This window comes from Ceratotherium simum, chromosome 29 (assembly GCF_057802395.1).
Source record: "Ceratotherium simum simum isolate JZ-2026a chromosome 29, ASM5780239v1, whole genome shotgun sequence".
NCBI classification, from domain to species: domain Eukaryota; kingdom Metazoa; phylum Chordata; class Mammalia; order Perissodactyla; family Rhinocerotidae; genus Ceratotherium; species Ceratotherium simum.
Genome location: NC_141928.1, coordinates 9,242,152 through 9,255,445, shown reverse-complemented (window position 1 = coordinate 9,255,445; position 13,294 = coordinate 9,242,152). Strand labels below are relative to the sequence as shown.

The following is a 13,294-nucleotide window of genomic DNA, read 5'->3' as shown; positions in this document are numbered from 1 at the left end:
TCTGTCTCTGTCACTGTGCAGCGCCCAGTGGCCCCTCACCATCTGCAGAAAGGGCTCCCTGCGGGAGTCGCCAGAGCCAGGGAGGCCTTTGCTTCCTGGCCTCCGGGGCTTCACGAAGTGCCCTGGGTCGTCCTCACCCTGCCGGTAACCCTGAGCATGGCAGGCAGGTGGAAGGAGCAGCCAGACACATGCCTGAGACCCACTGACATTGGTTGGCAATTGTCAAAGCCTGGCTGCTGCCCCAGTGGGGCTTCTGTCCCTGGGGCAGCCACCAGCCCCAGCATGCAGGAGTAGGGAGGCTGCTGGGTGGGCCACCGGGTTTGCACTTGTGTACTTGTCTTCACACTGAGAGGCCAGAGTTAGGGAGGATGAAAACTTGATCTTCAAGGATGAAATTGCATGTCTGAGTTTCAGCCAGAAATAGTGCTTATGTCAATGGAGAGGACAGAAACTGAGCTGCTGAGGCTGGGATGGGCAGAGGTTGAAGTCAGAGCTGAGGACGTCTTGCGCTCTGGTCACAGGTCTATCCCCCTGCAGTGCCCAGGTCACCTGTCACTGCTGCCATCAGACAAGTACACTCTCTGCTGGCTGTGCCCGTTCAGCAAGCCGGTGCTTCTGGAGTCTGTGTGTCTGTGTGTCTGTCTGCTTCCCTTAACAGGGAACCCTCCGGCGCTGGTGGGGGGTTAGACAATTGCCAGGCTGGGGGTTTGATCTGATGAGGGCTTTAAGGTGGAGGGCCCATGAGCACGGAGAGGAAGAGGGTGGTAGGGGCAGGAAAAATGGGCAGGAATCTCATGTCCCACATCCCTGTGAAGTGAGGCCAGTCTCGGAGGCAGTATCACTCCAGGGGGCAGCTGTCTCCCACCCCCAGAAAGTCTGTGACGAGGTCTGTGTCTGCCTTCTGTCCTGGGAGGTCATCCTATCTGGACCCAGTCAGGGGTGTACAACAGTTCAGGACAGTGCAGCCCGTGGTTCCTAGGTTTGCCTCGGGGGAAGAGTCTGGGGTCAGCATGTTGGGGAAGGCTGGATTAAACCAGGTGAGGAGGTCTCTTCTCAGAGACTTCAATGTGCCAGTGGGCATTATGGCTCTGTAAGAAGGCAGTAGAGTCCGCAGGTTCCCATGTTATCTGGTCGTGGAACCCTTTTCCTTGGAGCGTCCTGTGGGATGGGGTTCTGAGGAACCCGTCTGAGAAATGCCAGCCCCAGAGCATTCAGTTGGGCATCAGGACAGCTGTTTTACATCCAGGAAACTTTCTGAGCTGTGCCTGAGCCCAGGCCCTGCTATTCCTGAGACAGAAAACTGAGTCAGACACAATGCTGTCCAGTATCCACGAGGGAGATCACCAGGCAACTTGGTTCTCGGCTTCTCTACTCGGGAAACTCAGATGTTTTTCTGTTTGGACCTGAAAGCCTGGGATCAAGTTGCCATGTGTACCTGTGCCCTGTTTGGAGCTGAACTGGTTCTCTCCATCCTGTAACTCCTAAAGGGCCTGAGGGTTCCTCCTTCCCCCTTTCCCACTGCCCAGCCTTGGTGCCAGCAGGCAGCCCAGGCAAAGAGCACTGACCCAAGGTGCCCCTGAGGTCTGAGGGAGAGTACAAAGACAGCGTGAAGCGACAGGAGAAAATCTCTCTGCTGTCCTTGTGGCCGGAGCCAGGCCTTGCAGAGCCCCTGAGAAGGAGGGCATCCCAGTCAGCCCCAGAGGGGCAGGCTTGAGGGGAGGGTCGAGCCCCTCTATGTGTGTACACTGGCCAGGGGAATGACGGGGCCCTCGATCGAGGCTTCTGTCTAATGCAAGGCAGCTGGTCTGTGACCAGTGTCCGGTCAAGCCCTGACCCTTGGGGGAAGAAGTGCTCATTTAGCGTCTGTCCTCACCAGGTGAGGCCTGTTAAGCACTGGTTTCACTTGGGCCAGAAGAGAGGCAGTGGTGGAGCCAGACCAGGCCAATAGAGAAGCCTAAGGACTCAGACCCCAGTGGGCCAGTGGGCAGGCAGCTGTGGCCTTCAGGGGGACAGCGGGAAGGGAGTAGAGGACCCACCTGGGAACAGTGGGACACGATGGTTCTTTGGACCCTCTCAGGGCAGAAAGTCAGAAATAGCAGCAGCAAAGGCCCGAGTCACACTGATGCCCATGGGGTCAGGAAGCTGTTTCTCCGGCACTTCTGTGGAGCTCAGGGGCCTGGGCCCAGTGACCCAGGAGGACAGGCCTCTCTGGGGTTGGCCTCTCTTCTGCGAGGCCGCCCACCACGCTCATTGATCTGTGTTCCTTTTCCAGGCAGTAGTGAGAGCTCAGAGTTTAGTGAAGAGATGTCTTCAGGGCTGGAAAGGTGAGTGTGGCCTCAGCTCGGGGCCTGAGGGAGCTGGAGACAGTTCCGGGCAGGCACCAGCCCCACCCCACCTCACCCCACTGGCCTGGTGAGGCTGCTCTGTGGCTCCTCAGGTCAGCTTGGCCCAGGAGCAGGGCCACCTAGGAGGAAGAGCAGGATGGACGCAGGGCGGAGGGTCCCAGCCCCATGCTCGGAGCAGCCCCACTCATCATCTGGTCCAGAGCTAGCCCAGGAGCCTGAGGCCAGCCCCTCTTCTTCAGGCCGAGCTGCTGAGGAGACCTAGGAGCAGATTTGGTCTGAAATGTGGGTTCTTGAAAACAGAAGCCAGAGTATGGGCCTAGTCTGGAGATGGGCACGTGGCTCCGCCTGGTGGGGTCTGAGAGTGTTGCACCCACGCGGCCTCGGGCCTTGGGCTGACACACATCCTGCTGGGCACTGGTGACAGTGAAGTGGATCCGTCGGCCCAGGGTTTGGCTTCCTGTGGCGAGCCCATCTGCCCTGGGAATCCAGCCTCCCACTCAGGAATTCACCCACTGCACCCACTCCATGAGCTGTTCTCTGTGCCAGGTGCCAGGTGGGCTGGGGAAAACAGGGACTCAGTGAAGGGGGAGCTCTCATGGCCACAGCACCACCAAAGGTGAAGGGCATCACGATGACTCAAAGGCTGAGGGGAGGCAGGGAGAAATCCAGTGACAGAATGTCCCAGAGAGTCAGGTTTGCACCGTCCTTCAGAGCAGCCCCTCCACTAGTATGCAGGGGCCTGTGGGCACACACAGGCACACACACACACACTCACACAGTTACTATGCACGCTTTCACATGAACGCACACACTACACTCTCTCACACATACACAATCTCACACACGTGCGTGTACACACTTTCATGTGTGCATACATATACATACATACACTGATGTACTCTCACACATATGTAGGGGTACATAGTTACATGCGTGTACGTTCACACATATACCTTTCACGCATATGCACACTTCACACACATGTGCACGCGCACACACACACTCCTCTGGTGCTGAAGCCTCCTATCTCCTCAGTCCCCATGCTCATAAAATGGCCAAAGAGAACGTAAATCCTGCCCAGTGAGAGTCCTCACTGGGCAGGCAGCTAGCTGCAGAGGAACATAATATGGTAAGAGGTGGTCTTTGTGAGCAGTCCCTGTGGGCCGGGCACTGTCCTGGTCTCACCGAATCCTCAAACACTCCTATACAGTGGTTATTTGTAGTGTCCCCATGTGGACAGCAAGGCTCAGAGAGGTGAAGTGACTTGTCTTGCTTCACACTCCTCTGGTGGGGCAGAGCTGACCCAAATCCACATCCTCCTGACCACGGAGCCCACCTCTTCACCACTGTGCTCCATGCCTCAACCAGAGGGCTGCTGTGACAGCTACAGGGACCGGCCCCATGTCGGTCAGTCTGTCTGTCCTTGTGAAACCCTGGATAGAGAGCTGGAAAGGGGGAGGAACAATGCCGTGGGCCCCACTGCCCTCACTCTGGGGCCACCCCAGCAGTGGGGATGAGAACCAGACAGGCACTAGGGGCAGACTCCAGATCTGATGGGCAAAAGTTTGACTTTTCTCAGCCAGTCAGGGGACTCCTGGGGAGACCCTGAGAAAAGGGGGTTTACAGGCAAGCCAGCATCTCCCCTGGCCAATGAGGGGACGTTGAGTGGAAATGTAGGCCTGGTGCCAAGATCCTGAATATCATCCAGACCTGGACCTATTCATTGGCTCATTCATTCCTTCATTCACTCATTCATTCATTCAGTAGCCATTTATTAAGCAACTGCTCCCCGCCAGACACCACGCTAAGTCACTGAGGGTAGCAGATACGGTCCCTGCTAAGCACCCACAACTGAAATTAGAGCCACCAGGAGGGAAGATGGTGAGAGAATTCCTGCCTCAGAGAGACGATGCTGTACTAATTCAGTGGTGAACACTGTCAGATGTAGCATTTCTCTTTTCTCTCTTTCACTTAGAATTTAGCATTAGATTCACTATCCATCTGGATGTCTATCGTACATGCTTTTTGGGTGGGCTCTCCTGCGAGCGCTGATCTCACAGGCGGCTCACCTGTGCAGATGCCCAGCCCTGCCTCCAGCAGCCTTCAGAATGGTCCTTCAGGGAGAATGTCCTGTTTCTCATTCTCTTGGGACCTAGCTCCTGGTCCAGAACCTCCCTGCTGAGGGGAGCAGGAGACCACCTGTTTTGGAAGATGCCAGTGGGGTGAGGATGTCCCCTCCAGTCCCTTCTGAGACCCAAGGCAGTCCTCCAGATCCAGATGGCAGCTGCCCCTTGGCCTCCAGCTCTCTGTGGCCCAGCCTCTGGTCTCCATTTCCATCCTACACTAGCCTCTTTTCACGTCCACCAGAAAGAAACCACTCCCTCCAAAGCATGTGAGCATTCTAGACTTTCCTAAAGACTCCATGGGAGAGCTGGAGGGGAGGATTTACCTCACACACTCTGAAAATCTTCATTAAATGTTCCTCTTCTCTCCCAGCTCAGTGACCACAGTTCACGTGGCCACGGGGGCCTCCCTTATTCCTAACCTTCACCCACCCAATAATGCTCAGCCCCACTGGGTCCTCCCTCCACCCCTAGGCCTCCGCCAGGTGACGTTGCTCCTGCTCTATAAAGAGAAGCAGATTCCCTCTTCCCTGGAAGCCAGGTGTCACCCTGCCTGGGCCCAGAGGCCAGCGTCTGCCCCAGAGGAGCCTCCAAAGCCCTTTTCAGCAAAAAGGAGCCTTGCCTCTCAGAGACACCGCCAGCCTCCCAGCAGATGCTGTAGGAACGCAGCTCTCTCTGCGTCTTTACACCCGCGTGGGCAGATGGTGGCCTTAGAACCAGAGCCAAGGGCGCAAACCCCGGGAGGTACTGGGCCCCACCCAGAGGAATGAGGTGTGAGAGAGTCTCCAGGCTAGGGTGGACACCATGGCCCTGGTGACAAGCTTGGCCCAGGCCAGGAAGAGAAATGGAGCCAGACACTGACATGAAGGGCAGGGAGGCCCCAGGCCAGTGACCCCCGTCACCAGCACATACCCCTCTGTTGGTTTGAGAGCACATCTTAATCATCCTTTATGCCACTGTGACTGGGTGGGCAGGAGGGTTCCTGTTGTCCGGCCAACGGTGGGATCATTTGGCCCTGCCTTGCGAGTTTGCCTTCCCCAAGTTCACACACATGGACATTTCAGCTGGTGGCCTGAAGGCAGACGTTGGGTGGGAGCCAGAGCTCAGGCTGCACCCAGTGCTTCCTGAAGTGGCCAGCCTTAAAGAGCACCCACGTTGGAGCCCACAGAGTCCCAGCGGCCTGCTGCACTGCTCTCTATGGGAGTGGGGCAGATGGAGGGGTGGCACGGCCACCAGCCCCTGTTCTTGCTGGGACCATGAAGTAAGGGTTCAGGGAGCCAAGAGGACCTTCTGCTGCTGCTCTTATCCTCCTGTGCCCTCATCCATCTCAGCCTCAGCAAGATCACAGGGCCTGCAGGCTCTGTGTCTGTGTTGGTCGGTGGGGGGACAGACTGGAGCCATGAAGCGGCCAGACTCAGGGAGGTGTTGCTCAGTTCTCAGCCCCCAGGCCGCCCTAAAGACCTTCCCCTGTCTTCAGGGCCCAGAGTGAGGGCAGAGTGGTGGTCCTGGGTCAGGGCCCTCAAGAACCAGAGGCCAGAACCGATGGGGAAGGGTTAAGAGTGGGTTCGTCCTAAGACTCTACCTCATGTCCCCAACCTGCGGCTTTCTGGCCTCAGTGCCTGGGAGTGGGGACAAAGGCAGAAGGAGCGCCCTGCATCACACTCTGCTTTTCCAGGAAGGGGAGGGAGGCAGCCGTGAAAGGGCATTTCCAACTTGTGCTTAATTGACTGGAAAGTAGGAACTATGGACGCTGCACCAGGAGGACCTCGAGCAAACCTCAGGCTTCTCAGAAGTTAAAGGGGGAAGGAAATGTTTCCATCAGGCCCATCAGTAAAAGGTGATAGGTGCTCCTTTATGCCTGATTCGGCACGAAAGTGAGAACAAGAGTGTCACCCTAAGAGAAAAAAATTTTAAACGAGGTTTTTTAAAAGAGGAACAACATGGATGATAGAGATGGACATATATGTATGTATGAAAATAGATAATATCATTCATCTTGGTTATCTCTGAGTTGTAGGGTTATTGAGTGTGTTTCTTTCCTTAATTTTTTTCTGTATTCTCCAAATTTTCCACAATGGGTAAATGTTTCTTTTACACCCAGAAAAAAAATTAACATTTAACTTTTTAAAAGAAGATATAATCAGAAATGTTTACTGATCAGTTTCTAAGAGGTGAAATATGAAAGTACATCACCAAGTTCATTAGGAAACACTCGCCATCCATCTTTTCTAGTCTGACATCACCAGTCTGTGGAAGGGCCTTCTGACGTGACAAACGTGAGAGACCAACCCGAAGTACAGGTGGTGGAAAGACTGGGAGGCCGAGTGGTCCTTGGAGGAAGCCCCTCTGGAGGGAGAGGGAAAGGGAGAGGGAGAGGAAAGTGGACCACCCTCTCTGGAGCAGAGCTGTTTCTTATTCCTTCACTGGGAGCAAGAGGGATGCAGTAGGAACTGGTCACAGCTCACAGTCAGGGTGGGAGACAGAGATTCAGTCAGTGATGCCGGGTCCTTCATGTTGCTCATGAAGAAGGCGTGCAACACATAATGGGAGTGTCTGGCAGGGTGACCCACGTGAGACTGTGGGTTCAGGGGTGGCTTCTGGTGGAGGCGATGGTTAAGCAGAAGCCCAAGGACATTGGTGAAGAGGACCACAGCGGGCCCTTGAGGGGGATCCTGGGACCTGAGGAGGCTGCAGGCCTGAGTCGTGTACCAGGATGGGAGAGGTAGCCCAGAAATGCTTGATGTCTCTAAGCGTCACTGCAGGAGAGGTGGGCTCCTTGATGTGTCCTGGTCTCTGAAGTTCTTAGTGCCTCTGCAGTGAAAGGTCATGGTCTGCTCTGGATGCTGCCAGCAGAGCTGGGAGTCAGGATGCTTGCTCTCTCAGTGACCTGGGACCTGTCTCTCAACCTCTCTGAGCCTCAGGTTCCTCCTCTGCAGTGAGGATGCTCACAGGAGATACTTAGCACATGGGTGAAGTTGCTGCGTTTGGGGAACTTACTTTGGGATTTTTATGAGTTTCACACAGTAGGTACCTCTTGCCAGCAAGCAAGTGATCAAGGGGTCTAAAGCTGGGTGGGGTGAAGAGGGAATCCGCCCAGTGGCAGTTCAGTCATCATGGGATGGATGGACTACATGAAGGCAAGAGTCCACCAGCCCTGGCTGGCTTCAGGATGACACTGAGTTGGGGGAGGGCCCCTTTGAGAGGGAGCCGCAGACAGTCGGCCTGCAGCTGCTCTAGGCTGCCAAGGAGGTTGGGTGATGCAATTTCTGCCCTGTGTGAGGTTCCTTGTTCTTTTTAGCCGGGGGAATCTTCCAACATCCTTAGGGAGACTCCAGGAAAGCGGAGTCGTGGCAGCAGACCCCCAAGCCTCCTACCTCCAAAACAGAGTTTTAACAGACACTCCTTTCCTTCCTTGAGAAGATCAGAGGGCTCTGGCAGATTCCCCAAGTTTGCCAGGGTACAAGGGTGCCTCTGAGCCCCTAACTCTGCAGCATTTCGGGAGAGGGAGGCAAAGCTCTGGAGGTGAGGAGTCCACTTGGACTGAAGTGCAACCCTGAGAGTGACTGTTTTCAGGATGACTCTCTCAGAGAGCCTCGCTGCCCCGCCTCCCATGGCTGAGGCCCAGGAACACCCCCAGGCTCGTGTGCCTCACCCGCCCACCCCTCAGTCTGGTTTCCCCAGGCCCATCCTGCTCTGTGCCTCCCTTCCTCTGCTCTGCCTTGGGTGGCAGCCCAGGTGGACGATGTGCCAAGCTTCTGATTTTGGTTTCCCCCAAAGATGCCATCTCTTGCTTTGCTCTCAGCAACAGACACTGAAGCCTGAGAAGTGAGGGTCCACCCAGGAGCTCAGGCCCCCCGAGAGAGAACAGTGGGCGACGGTCCCTGGGTCTTTTGCTTGACCCTGACCTTGGACCCTGGTGGACAAGGGCTAGGCCTGCCTACTACCCGTGGCAGCTTCACAGGTAGCTGAGAAATCTCTGCTCACAGCCTCTCTGTCCAATACCTACAACCCCTCTGAGTCAGGTCCTAGAAAGTGGGTAGGACTCTCCTTCTATCTTGTGTCCATCCTTCTCTATGTATATCTGCCATACTCCCCTCTCTCCTTGCAGACCAGATTTCTAGACTTCTCAGCCCACAGAGGGGAAGATGGACACCTCACAGCTCCCAAGTTTATGTGTGTAGCTTCACCCAGCCCACAGAGCCTGACTTTCAGTCTCTCAAATCTGGTTCCTAATTGCCAGGAGAGAAAATCTGATTGACCTGGCTTGGATCAGGTGTTGTTCTGTCCACTCAGCTAAATATGCAGTACAAATATGGCTCCTAGGGACCACTCAGGGATCAGGGACATTGCCCAGAGAAGAATGAGTGAATCACAGGAAGTAAAAGTCCTTTAACAAGTACTGCTGGAAGGGATTTCCCAGGGCCCAGCAGAACTCAGGGTGGCAGCTTCCTGCCTGCAAATGAGGGTGAATCATCAGGAAGTGGCCAAGACCAAGCCCTGGCTCCCCATCAAGGATTTGCTGGTGCGGGTGGACACTGTTGATGAAGAGCATCACCTGGACCCTTCCACAGGCACACTCCTACCAGGGGCTCTGCACTTGAGACAGAAGAAGTGGGGGGTGGGGGGTCCCTACTTCTGCGAAGACAAGGTTACTGAGGCCTCAATGTAGTTATTATCCAATACTTCTCCCTGCTCCCCAACCTCCTAGTCCAGCAACAAGGACTCAGGGCTTTATGGAATTTAACTCCCAAGATACCTATCACCTAATGTGTGTACTTAGAAAACTATTGAGGGGAAGATGCCTTTCAGACCTGCCTTGGGTAGTCTGAATTCTCATGGTGCTGTTGGCCTAAGCAGCACCCTGCCTGTTTCTACCTCAACAGCACCACCCACTCTTCCTCTTTCTAGTGTTGTGACCTTGGGCAAGTTACTCCACCTCTCCAAGCCTCAGATTTCTTATCTATAAGGTGGGGATAAGAATAGTGCCTGCCTCACAGTGTTGTATGATTAAACAAGGTAATGAACAAATACTGCTTAGCACATTGCCAAGCGCCCATTATCCCCTTCATCATCATCATCCTATCATCTCCATCATCCCATCATCCTCATCATCCCCATCATCCCATCATCCCCATCATCATCCCATCATCCTCATCATCCCATCCTCCTCCTCCCCCCGCCCCCATCATCATCATCACCTTGCACACTCTTTGGGACTGAGGTATTCTTGGTTGCCAGCCTACATCTTCCCCTGACCAGACTTCCCATGAGAAGGATTGCCTGCTGCAGCCCTCCTTCCTGCCACCTTCCAAGATCCATCGCTGGGAGGGACAGTAAAATGGCCTTCCTGGGATACATTCTGTTCAGCCCCATGTTCCCAGCAAGAGGCTGGGAAATGTGTCTGTGGTTCTGGAGTGGGAGCTCCCATGTCAGTCGGAGGAATCCCATGATTTCTGGAGTCCACCAGGTACCACTGTGTTTATTTTGCATTTTCTGGCCCTGAACATTCAAATAACACATCTCAAATCAGGGAAGTGATCAGATTGTCCTGTTCTAGTGGCTGAAGATCCTGGCTCCTCTGTGCTGATGCTAGCCTGCCTGGGCCCAGCCGGAGCCGCCCCACCTGTCACAACCCTCCTGCAGCCCTGCAGAGCTCACCTTGGGAGGGAGGCCTGGCCACCACAACCCTGACTCTATTCCCCTAAGAGCTGGCCTAGGGGAAAAGTCACCATTGCACTGTCCTTCAAGGCCAGGGTCACTCCCCCAGGCTCCAGGGAGAGAGGGCTCTGACTTTCCCCACCTGGAGCAGCTTGACTGACATGGGCCCTCTACTCACATGGGAAAGCCAGCCTCCCTTTGTGGGCACTTGTGTCTCCCTAATGACAGGCCAGTGGGGTGGGACAAGTGGCTTCACCTCCTTGAGCCTCAGTTTCCTCATCTGAGACAGAGTGAGGACAGTGCCCCTCACAGAGTTGGGAGGAATGGCGTGCAAAAGCACTTAGTTGTCTCATAGTCAGCAGCTGATAAATGGCAGCTGCTCTTAAGTGCCAGGCAGGCAAAACTGCCAGGACAATACTCCATCAGGAAGCGAAGGGACTAGGGACCTGGGAGGTAGCCCCACCCCAGGAGATCCAGGCCTAAGAATTTTGTGGCCATCTAGTCTCACAGACACTGACAAGGCTGCTTCAGTGTGAGTAGCAGCAGAAACCAACAACTGTGGTGCCTCTGAGAACAGAATGCCAGGAAGCCGCCCACACAGTGCTGGCCCCAAACGTGGACCCAGTCCCAAGGGCAGACTCTGCCACATGTGACTCCTCAGCCTCTCCTCAGGGAGTGGGGAGGAGCTTGGGCTATAGAGTCAGACAGACCTGGGTTGAAATCCTGGCTTCCTAGGATAGTGCCTCGGTCAAGTGTCTTCACATCACTGAGCCTCAGTTTCCCCATTCTCGGGAGGATAATGGTGCTTAAAGCTCCAGTGAGATAAGGAGTGCAAAGGCCTGGCACATATGAGCACTCACTCACTAGTGACTCTTCTGTGAGCGGCCCCAGTGACCCTGGTGTCCCTGCACGCCCCCAGAGCCCATGCACTTGGGATTACCTCACTCCTTTGGGAAGAACGTGAGGCAAGACTGCTGAAAACGCTCGACTGGTTGGAAGATGCTGATTTAAAGCTCTCTATCAACAAACATCAGTCCTGCCAAACATCTGTTAAGTCTACAGCCGTGGACTGTCTCGAAAGGGGGAGAGAATGATGGAGAGAAGGTGGCAGCACAGACCGCATTGCCCTGTCTGTGGATCTGCTGGTAATTGTGGACAGTCCACTATCATCACACGTTTTCCTGGGATACCAGGGGACAAGACTCATGAGAAGAAAGGTGGAGAAGGGGCCAGAGGATCCAGCTCTGGGAAGGGAGGCTCCAACTCCAGCTACAGACAGGCGGCGGCTCAGAGCAGGAATCCAGACCAAATGAGGAGACGTCTTCTGGGCACAAGGGAGGTCACCCCAGAAAAGTTCACTGTCAGCTCCTGCCCTGACTCATAAGAAATCCCCAGTTGTGGCTGGGGAGGAGAGCAACCCTGGAGGCAGTCTGTTAGCGAGCCCTGGGAGCAGCCTGCCTAGGCACAGGATTGTGACGTGTCGTGGTGTAAGGTGCTCAACAAGGGTTGCCAGTAATGGTGAAGCTTCTCATAAATTAGAGCAGATCCATCGTCATCTGTAGATCGTGACGTTCACTCACTGCATTGCAAGCCTCTTGCTGAATGGAAGAGGGAGGGGGCAATCTGGCCTGTGGGCTGGGAGTTGAGTGTGCCAGGGCCTTGTCTGTGTCACAGCTCATGTGGGGGTAGGGGTAGGGTCAGCCTGTGACCATCATCTGTCATGGGGGTGTGGTGGGGAAAGGTCCAAGATCTGTCACATTTGATGACTTGGGGGACCAAGCACATGCTGTGGCTCTTTATCACGTAAAGAAGAGTAACTGATGGGCGAAAGGGGTGGGGTCCCAGAGCAGTTGACCTAGATGACCTAGATTGCCATCAGACTCCCACCAGACCTGAACTTGAACCCCTGGACAACAGACCTAAGACGGCCATCAAGAACAGTTCCTTCTTGGGCCGGCCCCGTGGCTTAGCGGTTAAGTGCGCATGCTCCGCTGCTGGCGGCCCGGGTTCGGATCCCGGGTGCGCACCGGCGCACCGCTTCTCCGGCCAGGCTGAGGCCGCGTCCCACGTACAGCAACTAGAAGGATGTGCAGCTATGACATACAACTATCTACTGGGGCTTTGGGGGGAAAAAATAAATAAATAAAATCTTTAAAAAAAAAAAAAAAGAACAGTTCCTTCTTGAGTGGAGGATGGAAGGTCAGGCAGCCCCCTCGCAGAGGAACCTGAGCTCAATTGTGGTATGATGCCCTGCTGCAATGAATGAGGACCCGCACACCACCTACAGGTGTCCAGTGCCATAGGGCACTATGCAGCAACCTACGACTAGCAGTGGAGAACAGAGGGAATATTTGAAAAGGAAGTCTGGACCTTGTGTGACTTTATAAATTGGGTTACATCATTGTTTGGCCAATGGGCAAGGTTAGGTATAGCCCAGGGATAGACCATACTGCACAAGTGGGGAGAAGGTTGAGCACCAAGTGGACACAGGAAGTCATTCTGCTAAGAGAAGAAAGGATGAAGAGAAGAGAGAGAAAGATGGAAGCTTCCCCCAAATAGGTTAAGCTTCCTGCTTACCCTGGAAGCTGCACCTTACCCTGGAAAGGCTCATTGCTGGGGGAACTGCAAGTGAGAGAGAAGCCAGGTGGGCAGCCCATGGAGAGATCCTGGAGCACCAACTCTTGGACGCTGCAGTGGGTTGCAGAGCAGATTTGCAGGGGATGGGCTGGGGCCAACAGAGGAGACTGTCCGCTGGAAAGGACAAAGCAAACAGAGGCATTCAGTTCTGCCCTCATGAATGATAATGCTGCATATGCCCCCCTGGGCCCGACATGCAAGACTGCCCACAATTCTGTGTCTGTGTGTGCACTTTTAATTGGATTTACCATGGAATATTTGGGCTGTACAGCATTTTCTGTTAAATATCTCAACCTTACATTGGGGTAAGTGGGTGTGCCCGGATTTTAGTCATCCCCTTGACACTGGAAGAAGGGTAAACATTTAATTAAAAAGTTAAGGAAATAATTACCCAGAAACTTGGGGGCTTGCCTAGATGGAGGCTTTGGGGGTGTTGTGTTCACTGAGCTGGCAGCTCCAGCTGTGCCCCAGATGTGCTTGTAGCGTGACCGAGGAGGCTGGGGGAAGGGCTGGGGTTGGGGCTTCCTGAGC

General features: G+C 54.6%; 1 protein-coding gene across 15 annotated transcripts in view; it reads left to right on the top strand.

Moving 5' to 3' along the window:
* Positions 1–13,294, top strand: part of RALGPS1 (Ral GEF with PH domain and SH3 binding motif 1) — a 331,037-nt gene that overhangs the window by 304,848 nt on the left and 12,895 nt on the right. For 10 of the 15 annotated variants that reach the window (XM_087419063.1, XM_087419062.1, XM_087419059.1 and 7 more), the window contains one exon: positions 2,273–2,324. The exons of the other annotated variants lie outside the window; for them this stretch is intronic. In XM_087419063.1, coding sequence (XP_087275189.1) covers positions 2,273–2,324 — 52 coding nt within the window. The remainder of the gene's footprint in view (positions 1–2,272; positions 2,325–13,294) is intronic. 15 annotated transcript variants of the gene reach the window in all.